The sequence below is a fragment of the Jaculus jaculus genome, chromosome 8 (assembly GCF_020740685.1).
Source record: "Jaculus jaculus isolate mJacJac1 chromosome 8, mJacJac1.mat.Y.cur, whole genome shotgun sequence".
Classification (NCBI taxonomy): Eukaryota; Metazoa; Chordata; class Mammalia; order Rodentia; family Dipodidae; genus Jaculus; species Jaculus jaculus.
The window spans coordinates 42008575-42022517 of NC_059109.1; the positions used below are offsets into that span (position 1 = coordinate 42008575).

The 13943-nt window shown below is 44.3% G+C and overlaps 1 protein-coding gene across 2 annotated transcripts in view; it reads right to left on the reverse strand.

Moving 5' to 3' along the window:
* Positions 1 to 6555: 6555 nt before the first annotated feature.
* The window catches only part of Ino80 (INO80 complex ATPase subunit), a 178304-nt gene continuing 170916 nt past the window's right edge, over positions 6556 to 13943 (reverse strand). For both annotated transcript variants that reach the window (XM_045156229.1, XM_045156228.1), the window contains exons 35-36: positions 11844 to 12059; positions 6556 to 8118 (exon numbers count right to left, since the gene is read on the reverse strand). In XM_045156229.1, coding sequence (XP_045012164.1) covers positions 7901 to 8118; positions 11844 to 12059 — 434 coding nt within the window. In that variant the 3' untranslated portion in view covers positions 6556 to 7900. The remainder of the gene's footprint in view (positions 8119 to 11843; positions 12060 to 13943) is intronic.

Below are 13943 nucleotides of genomic sequence, written 5' to 3' on the forward strand. Positions count from 1 at the left end.
TTAGCCAGCCAGTGGCAGATGTTACACCCCTAGGGCTCATGACTACCCCTGTTTTAAGTTTTCAGTAGCAGGGATGTATTCCCTCCCATGGGGCTTCCAGTCCAATTAGAGGGCAGTTGATTTCCACCATGACAGATGTGCCACTATTGCACCCATTGGATCATTTGGCCTGGCTGGCAAAATTTAAGACTGGCAGTGTTTACTGTTGAGTATCTTCATTGGTGATTTCTCTTCCTCATTGAACTGCATGCAGGCTTCTTCCAGCTGTCTGTGGGCTGGTCTACATGGAGGAGGTTATCAGCTCAGTTCCAGCAGGATTTGTCAGCAGCCTTGGAGCCCAAGTATGTGGAGTCTTCAGCAATAGGGTCTTACCATCTATTCACGTTGGGAAACCAAGGGCCTTGGCAATTGCCTGTAATGTTTGGGGGGAATCAAGGACCTCCCTGGCCAACAACTCCATTTGTTCTACAACTTCATTTAAATTTTTTTTGGGTTATTTTTATGTATTTATTTGAGAGCAATAGACAGAGAAAGAGGCAGAGAGAGAGAAAGATGAATTCCAGATGTGTGTGCCCCTTTTTGTATCTGGCTGACGTGAGTCCTGGGGAATCGAGAATCGAACTGGGGTCCTTAGGCTTCATAGGCAAGCGCTTAACCACTAAGCCATCTCTCCAGCCCTACAACTTCACTTAATCCAGACACATCTTTATTTTTTGCCAGGATGACCTGTCAATTGATGAGAGTGGGGTGTTGAAGTCACCCACTACAACTGTGTTTGGTGTTATCTGTGACCTCAGTTCTAATAGCATTTGTTTGATGACGTTGGGAGCCCCCATGTTAGGTGCATATATGTTCAAGATTGTAATGTCCTCCTGTTGGAGTGTTCCTTTAATCAATATAAAGTGACCTTCCTTATCTTTCCTAACTAATGTTGGACTGAAGTCTACCTTGTTAGATATTAGGATAGCAACACCTGCTTGTTTTCCAGTCCCATTTGCTTGAAACACCATTTTCCAGCCTTTCATCCTAAGATACTGTCCATCCTTTGTAGAAAGGTGAGTTTCTTGGAGGCAACAAATTGAAGGATCCTGCTGTTTAACCCAGTCTGCAAACCTGTCTTTTGGCTGGGGTATTGAGGCTGTTGATATTAAGAGATATTATTGAAAGATGTGTATTTATTTTTGCCATTTTTTTTTTTTTGTAGTTCTTCCAGTTTTACTTTTACTCTTTTGTATTCACTAGTATTTGACTATGGTTTGTTTTTTCCAGGTTCCTTATATGTGTGCTTTTCTTTCTCTTCAGCACGGAGGATTCTTCCAGGTATTTTCTGTAGAGCTGGTTTTGTCTTCAAATATTCCTTTAGTCTGCTTTTGTTGTATAATGTCCCTATTTCTCCGTCTATATGAGTGGATAGCTTTGCAGGATAAAGTATCCTTGGTTGACAGTTGTTATCATTCAGTACTTTGAATACAACATTCCAAGCCCTTCTGGCTTTTAACATTTCTATTGAGTTATGTGCTGTGATGCTGATGGGCTTGCCTTTGTAGGTAACTTGATTTTTCTCTCTAATTGCTTTCAGTGTATTTTCTTTGGTTTATACCTGTGGTGGTTTAATTATAATATGGTTCTTTCAAGGTTTTGTCTGGTTGGTGTCCTAAAGGATTCCTGTATCTGCATTGGCATCTCTTTCCCAATTTTGGGGAAGTTTTATTCTATGATTTTGTTGAAGATGCCTACTATGCCTTTGGAGTGAAATTATTCTCCATGTACTATAACCTGAATTGTTATGTTTGATCTTTTCATAGTGTCCTGAGTATCTTGACATTGCCATTCATACTTTCCTATTAGTTTGTCTTTCTTTTTGTTGGATTGTATTAGATCTGCCGTCTGGTTTTCTAGTTTATTCTGTCCTTTCCTTCATCCATTCTATTGGTGAGATTTTCTACAGATATATTTTTTTAAAATTTCATTGCCAGTAATTCTGACTGGTTTTTCTTTATTATTTCTGTTTCCTTATTTATGTCTTGTATTGACCTTCTTATTTCATTAAATTGGTTTCCTGTGTCTTCTTTGATTTCCTCTTTGACATCTTTGAGCATATTTATAATCATTCTTTTGAAATCTTTCTCAGGATTTCCTCTCATTCTCACTGGAGGTCATTTCTGATGCATTAATACTTTTTGGTGGATTTATATTGTCTTGATTTTTGGTGTTTCTTGTTTTATAATGTATATATTTTTGCATCTTGGATTAATTTAATGCTTGAATTTTCTAGTTAGCTGCAGTATCATTAGATGTGTCATTCTGGCCGGGCGTGGTGGCACATGCCTTTAATCCCAGCACTCAGGAGGCAGAGGTAAGAGGATCTCCGAGAGTTCGAGGCCACCCTGAGACTACATAGTGAATTCCAGGTCAGCCTGAGCCAGAGTGAGACCCTACCTCGAAAAACAAAAACAAAACAAAACAAAACAAAACAAAACAAACAAAAAAGATGTGTCAATCTGATGTTATATATTGCGTAAATTTTTTTTTTTGCTCATTTTTATTTATTTATTTGAGAGTGACAGACAGAGAAAGAGGCAGATAGAGACAGAGAATAGGCGTGCCGGGGCTGCCAGCCACTGAAAATGAACTCCAGACACATGTGACCCCTTTTGTTAAGGTGGGTCCTTGGGAATTGAGCTTCCAACCAGGGTCCTTAGGCTTCACAGGCAAGCACTTAACTGCTAAACCATCTCTCCAGCCCTGATGTTATATATCTTCAGGGTAGGAGCTTAAGGTGCCTGCTATAAGAGTATTCAAGTAGGCTGAGTGGAACAAAATACAGGCAGATTCTAAAATTTAACTAAATAATGTACACATTCAATGAAAAACAGCATAGAATATTTATGCAAGAGCAGGTATTATGACAACCAGATCCTCTAACAAAGTCACAGTCCCTTATGATATGTGTTGCCCTACACCCTTAATCCTGACAACTAGGAGGTTAAGATTTCTGGCCTGTTGAGGGTTCCAAGTCAGATTGTGACCATGTGAGACCCTTTCCTAATGAACAACAGAAGAGGAAATGAAGCCACTATCAATCAAGAAGCAACAAATAACAAGCCCAAAATATAGCTTATTTAAGAATGGCAAATCCGACCATCCATCAGATTTAACATATAATTTATCCTGATATGGAAGGTGCAATTACCACTTCTGGTTCAGGCCTAAAGTCGAGTACTGACCTGGTGCAATCTGTTACCTTTTGGGATGGTTTTGTTCTCAGTTATGCTGCGCTCCTGCTTGGGTCCCTCTTTGGTGCACTGTGGGTCCAAGTAGGCTGGCTGGGCCGTTGGATCACTGCTCTGGTCGTTGGTGCTGGGTGCTGTGAGCTCCCTTCCCCAGGTCTCTGGTGTTTGCTGGCACTTGCGCTGGCAGTGGGGTGGGGAGGCTGTGGATGGTGGCTCCAGTTCTCCCACTGGCTTATGTGATCCTCATGATCTGCTCCTCCCTTGTTCACTGTGGTCCTACCTTCATGTTTCTTGAGTTTGCAAGGAGCTCCAGTGTGAGTAGAAAATCCCCTCACCTGGCTTTTCCTGCAGCTCAAGCAGAGCCTTGCAGCTGTGGCCCTGTGGACCTGGTGCTGCTGCTGGAGACGCTTCTGCCTGCCTATGTGGGCTCTGGATGCTGTGGATCTTCTACTTCTCTGCTGCCATTGGTAATTTCTTACACACCTCACTTTTTAGTAGAAGAGTATATTTTATTTTTTATTTATTTATTTTTGCTTTTTCTCCCCTAGGCTGCTTTTGGCCTGGTTCCTAGGCCCCCATCTTAACTGGAAGTCAGTCTTTTATTCTGATGCCACAATCTTTTCTTCCTATTATGATGGTATTGTGTAGGTAGTGTCAGGCATTGGGAGGTCATGGATATCCAGGCCATTTTGTTAATAAGCTTCAAGCCTTTATTTGAAGATTTCGGTCTCCTCTACTTTCTGGAAAAGAACAGGCAGGGGCGGTACAGATATGAAGGCCATGCGAGTTAGCAGTATGTCATGTCAGCTATGTCTTTAGGGACTGACTGGATTAAAGTGGGTGAACAAGGGGTGCTGTGGTGTTTGCAGCCAGAGAAAAGTGATCCAAAATCCTTTTCAGGAGAGCAATCACCTGGCAACACGTACAGCTGCTCAAGGATCTCTGCTCAGTTCTCCAGGGAGGTGGCCATGTTGATCTTTGCCAGCGCAATGCATGGAGGGTTTTGTTAAGATAAAAGCTATATTGCAATCTTACAGCAGCCACAGTGAAGCTGGCTCAGGGTGTGGTTAATTGGCAAAGTGATGGTGATTTATTCTGTATGAGGCCTTTGTTACATTGACCAGCGAGAAAAACAAGATGCAGACTGATAGTGCTACCAGATAGTAAAATGAAAAAAAGGTTGATTCTTTTCTTTTTCTTTAAAAAATATTTTATTTTTATTTGACAGAAAGAGTGAGGCATGCTGGGATTACCAGATACGGGTCAACGGGCTCAGCTTGTCAGAAAGAATGCACCCTTGTGCTGTCTAGTCTTCTTGTGATACTTATCTATGTGTCACTACAAACCCAGTGATGTCATAACAACTTGCCTCTCAACCTTGCTACGTAAATTAGTCATTAAATCGAGGAACAGTGAAAAAAAAAAAAAGAGTGAGGCAGAGAGAGGGGGGAATAATGTGCCAGGGCCTCCAGGCACTGCAAACAAACTTCAGATACTGAAAATGAACTCCAGACACATGTGCCATTTTGTGCTTATATGTATGGTTCCTGGGGAATTGAACTTGGGGTCCTTTGGCTTTGCAGGCAGGTACCTTAACTGCTAATCCATCCTTCTAGCCCAGTTCTTTTTTTTTTTTTTTTAATTTTTATTAACATTTTCCATGATTATAAAATATATCCCATGGTAATTCCCTCCCTCCCCACCCCCACACTTTCCCATTTGAAATTCCATTCTCCATCATATTGCCTCCCCATTACAATCATTGTAATTACATATATACAATATCAACCTTTTAAGTATCCTCCTCCCTTCCTTTCTCCACCCTTTATGTCTCCTTTTCAACTTACTGGCCTCTGCTACTAAGTATTTTCATTCTCACACAGAAGCCCAGTCATCTGTAGCTAGGATCCACATATGAGAGAGAACATGTGGCGCTTGGCTTTCTGGGCTTGGGTTACCTGACTTAGTATAATACTTTCCAGGTCCATCCATTTTTCTGCACATTTCATAACTTCATTTTTCTTTACCGCTGAGTAGAACTCCATTGTATAAATGTACCACATCTTCATTATCCACTCATCTGTTGAGGGACATCTAGGCTGGTTCCATTTCCCAGCTATTATAAATTGAGCAGCAATAAACATGGTTGAGCATGTACTTCTAAGGAAATGAGATGAGTCCTTTGGATATATGCCTAGGAGTGCTATAGCTGGGTCATATGGTAGATCAATCTCTAGCTGTTTTAGGAACCTCCACACTGTTTTCCACAATCTTCTAGCCCAATTCTTTTCTTCTCTCTCTCTTTTTTCAAGGCTGACATGGAACTCACAGTGATCCTCTTACCTCAGCTGGAATTAAAGGTGTATGCCACCACACCTGGCTTAAAAGACTGATTAAAATTTACTTTTACTTATTTATTTGAAAGCAATGGAGAGAAAGAGGCAGATAGAGAGGGGGGCGGGGGGGGGAATGGGCGTGCCAGGGCCTCCAGCCACTGCAAACAAACTCCAGATGTGTGCACCCCCTTGTGCATCTGGCTAACGTGGGTCCTGGAGAATCAAGTCTCGAACCAGTGTCCTTCGGCTTCATAGGCAAGTGCTTAACTGCTAAGCCATCTTTCCAGCACCCCTCCCCTTTTTTTGAGGTAGGGTCTCACTCTAGTCCAGGCTGACCTGGACTTCACTATGTAGTCTCAGAGTGGCCTTGAATTAAAGGTGATCCTCCTACCTCTGCTGAGACTTGGCTAGATTGATTCTTATGACTGGCAACAGCAGCTAGCCAAGAGTCAGCCCACTCTGACCAAAGTATAAAGTGAGCCAAGACTCAAAATGAGCAAGAATGTATTATGATAAATCAAAGAAATAGTGACTGTCAGTCTAGGCTGGCAACTAGTGCTCTTTTCTCGATCACACTGTTGTTTTCAAAAGTTATGGATGTCTCTGGAATCCCCAAGGAACACACTACACTGTTTTCTTTCATGATCCTTAGAAGTACAGAGAACTTTGAGACACTTAATATTCAGAGTACCACTATGTAACACTGCCTGACATCAACTAGGCCAAGTCGTTCACACTGAGGCCCTGTGTCATGAAGAACCTACTTAACGCCCACAGCCCTTCTCCGCATGCCAGGATGGCTAGAGCAAATTCCCAAGCCCTTTAAGATTACTACAGATGAAGACCCACAAAGGACTCTTCATCCCAGAAACCCCACCATCTCTGATCCTGGGAATAATGTTACGGCTCCGCCTTTAATTTTGTCAAATACACAAATGTCCACTTTGCCCCAAAAGAGGCAGCTACACAGACCACAGACACCTTGATTTACATAAAATTATCTCACTCCATTTTATTTAAGATTTTCTTTATCCAGTTAGTAAAAGAAAGATGTGTCTCTCTTTATACATATGTACAAGTTCAGTTATAAAAATAGACAGCACATTCAAAGAGAAAAAAGGCTTGGCATTTTTCTGATTCCCTCTAAACAGCATCTGTACATAGGAATCTGGGGTTGGGCAGGGGAATCTTAATGATTTAAATTAAATGATTCCCCCACACACACTCCACAAAAAGTTAAAAAAAATCAATCTATCTAAACTCAATTCCGCGATTTTCGGGTGTGCAAATTAGAGGCTGGCCCGCCCAGAAGCACCTGTTCCACCAGGGACATCAGGTGGAAACCCCTCCCATCAATTGCTGCCCCCTGCCCCTTTCAGAGGGCAGCAAGTTCAGGTGGGTGGGGCTGGGAGGGTTGGTGCAGAGCTTGCTCTCTCCACCCTCTCCACCTCACTCCTGCTCTCCCTTCCTTTCTCAGTGCAATACAGACAGTGCATACAGCCAAGCGGGGGCTGAAGGGCAAAGGTGGGGGTGGGGTGGGGAGGGGAGACTGTGCATTCAGGATGGGCAAAGGGGCGTTTGCAAGAGGGGCAGTGAGGATGTTCTGCTGATTGAGGTGGCTCCTGGTCTCTTTACTGGCTTTTGGGAGTCCTTTGGGTGGGAGGTGCTACTACTGTTGCTGGTGGAACCTAAAGGTTCCCTTGTATGAACCATGTCGGACAGTGGAGGAATGCTGAGAAAACAACTGCGTGTGGGCATGCTTCCTCCAGCTTTCTGTCCTCTTTATTATAAGCCACCACCGTCTCTGGCATTCATTTGTCTCTTCAGTGATGACACTGTGGCAAATGGAGTTTGGAGACCTGGGGGAGGGGCCTCTCCAAAAACTGTGGATTACAGGTCCACAATTTCCTCCTCTCTTAGCCCTATAGGAAATCACAACCTTAAGAGAAGTCTCCACTATGGAAGGCTCTTCACAGTGCCTGTGGAGCCTTTAGAAAGGACATGGTCAGAGCTGAAGAGTGGGACAGGGATGGAGACAGCTTGCCTGAGCATCTGAAAGGGGTCTATGTCAGGCCCCTCTCCAGTAAGAAGTTGAAGACTTGGTGGCAGAGTTCGTCTGGGATTCTGTGGGGCTGAACCCCAAACCACTCCTTTGGAAACAGGTGATAAAAGTGCTCTCTGACCAACCACCTGCCTTTCTTCCCCTTGGTGCAACAGGTTCTCTCCACTCTCCAACTGGGATTAAGATGCTGCGCTGGGCAAGCCATCCAAAGACCATTTGCAGACCAGGATTCTAGGCCCTGGTTTGGCTGAAGGAAGCTGGAGGGTTGGTTACCGACCTCCAGAGGGGTTGGTGCCTTTGCCCTGTTTCCTGATTAGGGAGTCTGAAACTAGGCTGCTGGTCATGTGGAGGCTCTTGGGAGTCCCAGGAACATTATTTCCTTTGCTTAAAGGGGAACTCAAGGGAGAAGAGGCGCTTGAAGGTCCAAAGTCAGCAAGGCCAGCGGGCCGGACAAGGGATGTCTGCAGAGGACTGCTGGCGGAGATTCCTGTTGGGATGGAGAAGAGACAGGATTAGGTAAAATGCTAGCTACTACTTTGTTGTTTTATAACTCATGGTGACTCTCCTCCTCTCCTACCTCTGCCTCCTGAGTGCTGGGAGTAAAGGTATAGGCCACCATGCCTGGCTCTCTCTCTTTTTTTAAATTTCAGAGAAAGAGAGAGAATTGGCATACCAGGGCCTCAGCCAATCACACTCCAGATGCTGGCACCACCTGTGGGCTTGTGTGACCTTTTCTTTTCCTCACCTTTGTGCATCTGGCTTATGTAGGATCTGGAGATTTGAACATGGGTCCTTTGGCTTAACCACAAAGCCATCTCTCTAGCCCCAGCCTTGAAAGTGCTGAGATTAAAGGCATGTGCTGCCATGCTGGACCAAAGGCTGGGTTTTTAAGAGATGATGACAAATACTCAGCCTTGCCTATCTGACCTCATCCACAGATACCCTCTTTGGGCTCTGGAAGAAGCATACATACAACCTGGGATGTCAGGGCTACAGGCTGAAAGCTGTAACTCACTATGCACTAACACACCCTTCTTTTGGACAACAGTTGAGATTAGCTGCTTTATTTTTATTTATTTATTTTTTGTTTTTTCGAGGTAGGGTCTCACTCTAGCCCAGGGTGACCTGAAATTCAGTATGTAGTCTCAGGGTGGCCTCAAACTCATGGCGGATCCTCCTACCTCTGCCTCCTGAGTGCTGAGATTAAAGGTGTGCGCCACCACGCCCGGCAGCTTTTTGGTTTCATAGATGTCCTCTACTTACCAGTAAATGAGCCTAGAGGACACAAGGCTACATTCACTTTCTATCCTGCATCTATAAACTAGTCTTCCTAGCATGGGCCAATGCCACGCTTGTTTTCCAAGTCCTGTCACTTAAAGGACCCAAGTCAAACCTCTTATCTTTGGTGATGGCACCTTGAACAGTAGTGAACATTTTCACCCCAGTATGAGACAAATCGAAGTCCAGGCTGACTTCAAACTCTTTGTTCTTCTGCTCCCATGTTCCAAAGGCTGAGATTACAAGAGTATGCTACCACCCTCAGTTATGTTTCTAGTGTATTGCTCTATTTTCCTAAAAATGAATTCTAAGTAGGCAGAAAGATCTCTTTTCAGCCATACTAGAATTATAGATAACTTCCAGACCAGTTCTTCCCCCTATTTTCCATTACCAATTAGCAAGCCCTGTGGACTTCTCTTGACATTCTATCCCTTTGTCTTCAAATTTATTTTATTTAATGTTGATGTAGTGGAAGGAGGATCACTGTGAGTTCAAGGCAACCCTGAGACTACACAGGGAATTCCAGGTCAGTCTGAGCTAGAGTGAAACCTTGCCTCAAAAAACAAAAACAAACAAACAAAATTATTTATTTGAGAGGAGGGACAGAGACAGAGACAGAGAGAGTGGGAATGCCAGGGCCTCCAGCCACTGCAAACAAACTCCGGATGCATGTGCCACCACCTTGTGCATCTGGCTTATGCAGGTACTGGGGAATCAAACCTTAGGCTTTGCAGGCAAGTGACTTAACTGCTAAGCCATCTCTCCAGCCTCTATCCCTTCCTTCATCTTGTCCTCCAGTCACCTTTTCTCAGCCCAGGTTTTCAGAAGAAATTCTGATGAGCATCATACTCTGCCATGGACAAGACCCTGCCTTTGACAACTGGTATGATTGCTCTTTTCTAAGGGCAAAGTGTTAAGGTAAAGTGGCAAAGGGTTAAAAATACCAGACCACATAAGAACTAGATGGTAAGACCTTATTGCTGAAGAAAACACATGGTTTGGTTGTAGGACATTGAGAAATCAAGCTGGAACTGAGCTGGAAACCTCTCCCCTGTTGAATAACTATCATGATGCTTGAAAGATCTATGATGCCTATTGGGGAAGAAGTCACAACAATCTTAACCAGCAGTGGACCCAGCAAGCTACCCAACTGGCCAGCCAGATAATATGTTATGGGAGTAATCAATTACTCTCTGGTTGGATTTGAGGCCTGCTCTATGGGAGGAAATTCAAGCCTTGTACTGAAAATGTCAAAAAACCTATGGCTGGGGGCTGAGGAGATGGCTTAACAATTAAAGCTGCTTGATGGTAAAGCCTACTGGCCTAGTTTCTATTCCCCAGTACCCATGTATGGCCAGATGCAAAAAGTAGCCCTGGAGCAGCCATGTTTGTACATGCATATGCTCTTTCCCTTTCAAATAAGAATATTAAAAGAAAACACGTAGTGGCTGGAGAGAGAGCTCCAAGTGCCTTCCAAGTGCTGGGATTACAGGCATGCATGACCACATATGGCAAGGGCCATGTTTTGAATGGGGAGAGAGCTGTCAGTATTGTTGGTGTGTCTTTCTCGTCACAACTGGATGTCTTGCATTCTATGACTATAATCATCCTTCCCATGTCCTACTCACAACAGCCACCTATCGTGTCAAACTGTCATGTCTTTCTAACTTTTTATTTATTTGTTTGTTTTAAACACAAGTATTTATTGATGGATCAAGGAAACAGTTTGCTAGGCTGGGCATGGTGGTGCACGCCTTTAATCCCAGCACTTGGGAGGCAGAGATAGGAGGATCACTGTGAGTTCAAGGCCACCCTGAGACTCTATAGTGAATTCCAGGTCAGCCTGGGCTACAGTGAAACCCTACCTCAAGAAACAAAAGCAAACAACAACAAAAATAAAACAAAAGAAAAAAAAATTGCTATATAGCCAAAGGGATGGCATAGGAACTTTAAATATGTAAGTCAGGAAGCCTGTATGTATAGCACAGGCTGGCCTCAAACTCCTGATCCTCTCACCTCCACTTCTTCAGCAATTTCCCACTGGCCCCAACCTCAATTTTCCCTGCTTCTCTTTAGCACAACTTGAATGACTTCTCAGTGACAGCCAACATGCTTTGGTTGTTGCCACTCTTCAGCCTGTCCAACTCCTTCCTTATCCAGATCTCCTCTTTCCTGAATCACACCTCAATATCCTTGCCAGCAGGTCCACAGTTGCTCCCCATTCTCATCTATCACAAGAAAGTCTGCCTCTTATTTGTGTACTGCTGTGTACTCCTGACGTGCATTCTCACTTCATTCATCCCAGGACAGGTTGCACCCTGTGTAATTTTAGACACACAGCAGGTGCTTAATACCTAAGGTAATGGACCATGTAGGTGGATGAACAAACTATGTCAACTTCAGGAAAAAAAGTAGAATTGTAAAAGTTAGGCACATGCTTTTAATCCCAGCACTCAGGAGGCAGAGGTAGGAGGACTGATGTGAGTTCAAAAACCAAAAACAAACAAAAACAAAAAGTTAGCCCTCAAAGCTGGAAAGCTATTTATTTTGTGGGTTTTTTTTTTTTTTTTTCGAGGTAGGGTTTCATTCTAGCTCAGGCTGACCTGGAATTCACTCTGTATTCTAAGGGTGACCTTGAACTCATGGCAATCCTCCTACCTCTGCCTCCCGAGTGGTGGGATTAAAGGCGTGCGCCACCACACCCGGCGCTTGTAGATATCTAAAGGAGGATAGTTTCTAACTCAGCTTTCTTGTTATAGTTACTTTCACTTCAAAGGTGACCCTGTACCAAGCCAGTGGGGCAAGGGTAGAGTCAAGACTGCTTAACCACAAGCTGGGCTCTGGGAAGGGCCTGGGGTACCCTCCATATCCTAACCACCTGGTAGGATGCTAAACAGATTTCCAAACAGTCTTCAATCACCCTGATCTTCACACCTTTAGACACGTTGTACCCGTATGCAGCATAGGCAGCTGCGGAGGCTGCAGCAGCTCCTGCTTTGGCTCCTGCCATTGCAGCGGCACTGCCGGCTGTGGACTTCCGGCTTCGGCCTTTCCCGGCTCCTTTGGCTGTGCTTCCTGAACCTTTGGGGCGGCCTCGGCTTCGAGCTGAGTGACCACGTCCTGCAGCTGGCATTTCCTGAATGGAAATTCCTGTGGGAACAAATGGCCAAGAGGGAAAAAAATGAATCTCCTATAATGTTACAGATTATCCTTTGACAGAGAAAGCTGACTCTCAGAGTATTTTGTTTTGTTGGAGACAGGGTATCCTTGTGTTGTCCATACTGGCCTCTTACCTCCTGAGTGCTAGGACTCATGACATGGTACCTAGCTTCTCCAGAGCATTTGAGAGCCAGTGATATACACCTTTAATCCCAGCACTTGGGAGGCAGAGGTAGAAGGACTGACGTGAGTTTGAGGCCACCCTAAGATTACATAGTGAATTTCAGGTCAGCCTGGGCTAGAGTGAGTTCCTACCTTGATAAACCAGAGTGTTTAAAGATCCTTGAAGCTGACTTTAAGGAAAAAAAAAAAAAGGTTTTTATATATTTATTTAACAGAGAAGGGGGGAGAAAGAGAGAGAGAGAATGGGTGCACCAGGGCCTCTAGCCACTGCAAATGAACTCCAGATGCGTGCGCTCCTTTGTGCATTTGGCTAACGTGGGTCCAGGGGAGTTGAACCTGGGTCCTTTGGCTTTGTAGGCAAACGCCTTAACCAGCCCTGAAGCTGACTTAATTTTTTTTTTTTTTTACATTTGAGAGCAAGGGGAAGAGAGAGAGAAAGAGAATGAAAGGGTGTGTCAGGGCCTACAGCCACTTCCAGACGCATGCACCACCTTGTGCATCTGGCTTACATAGATCCTAGGGAGTCGTATCTGGGTCCTTTGGCTTTGCAGGCAAATGCCTTAACCACTAAGCCATCTCTCTATACCCTGAAGCTGACTTTTCACAGCAGACAGGAGGATCCCTAGGGCTTGCTGCTTTATCTGGATGCATGAGCTTCATGTCAACACAAGATCCTATCTCAAAAAACAAGGTGTAAAGGCCGGGTGTGGTGAGGCTGGCCTTAATCCCAGCACTAGGAGGGCAAGTTAGGAGGACTGCCATGAGTTCAAGGCCATCTTGGGACAGAGAAAGACCCTATCTCAGAAACAAAAACAAAACAAAACACCCTGGGTGCAGGTCTGCTGGCCTGAGTTCAATTCCCTAGGTACCTACATAAAACTAGATGGGTATTTATATGCAGAAGCATGAGATTCTGGTATACACACACACACAAACAAACAAACAAACAAACAAACAAATAAATATATAATTTTAAAACATGGCTAGAGATACCTGAGAAGTTAAAAGTGCTTGCTTGCAAAGCCTGACAGCCTAGGTTCAAGTCCCTAGTAGCCAAGTAAAATCAGATACACGAAGTGGCACATGTGTTTGGAGTTCATTTGCAGTGGCAGGAGGCTTTGGCACACCATGCTCTCAGTCTCTCTCTCTCTCTTTTTTGTTTTTTTGAGCTAGGGTCTCTGGTCCAGGCTGATCTGGAATTCACTACGTAGTCTCAGGGTGGCCTCAACTCACACAATCCTCCTACCACTGCTGGGATTAAAGGTGTGTGCCACCATACCCAGCTCATGCTCTCTCTCTCTCTCTTTTTAAACTTTATATTTATTTATTTGAGAGAGAGGGAGAGAATGGGAATGGCAGGGCCTCCAGGCACACTACAAATGAACTCCAGACATGTGCACCTCCTTGTGCATCTGGCTTACATGGGTTGGGGAGAATCAAACTTGGGTCCTTTGGCTTTGTGGGCAAGTGCCTTAACTGCTAAGCCATCCCTCCAGCCCCTGCTCTCTCTTTTCTAAACAGATAAACTTTTTTTAAAAAAGGCAACGCACTGGGGCTCATACCTTTAATATATTTTTATTTATTTTGGGGGGGGGGAGAGGGAAGGAGAGAGAAAGAATGAATATGAATGGGCATGCCAAGGCCTCTAGCCACTGCAAACGCACCTCAGATGCATGTGGCCCCTTGCATCTG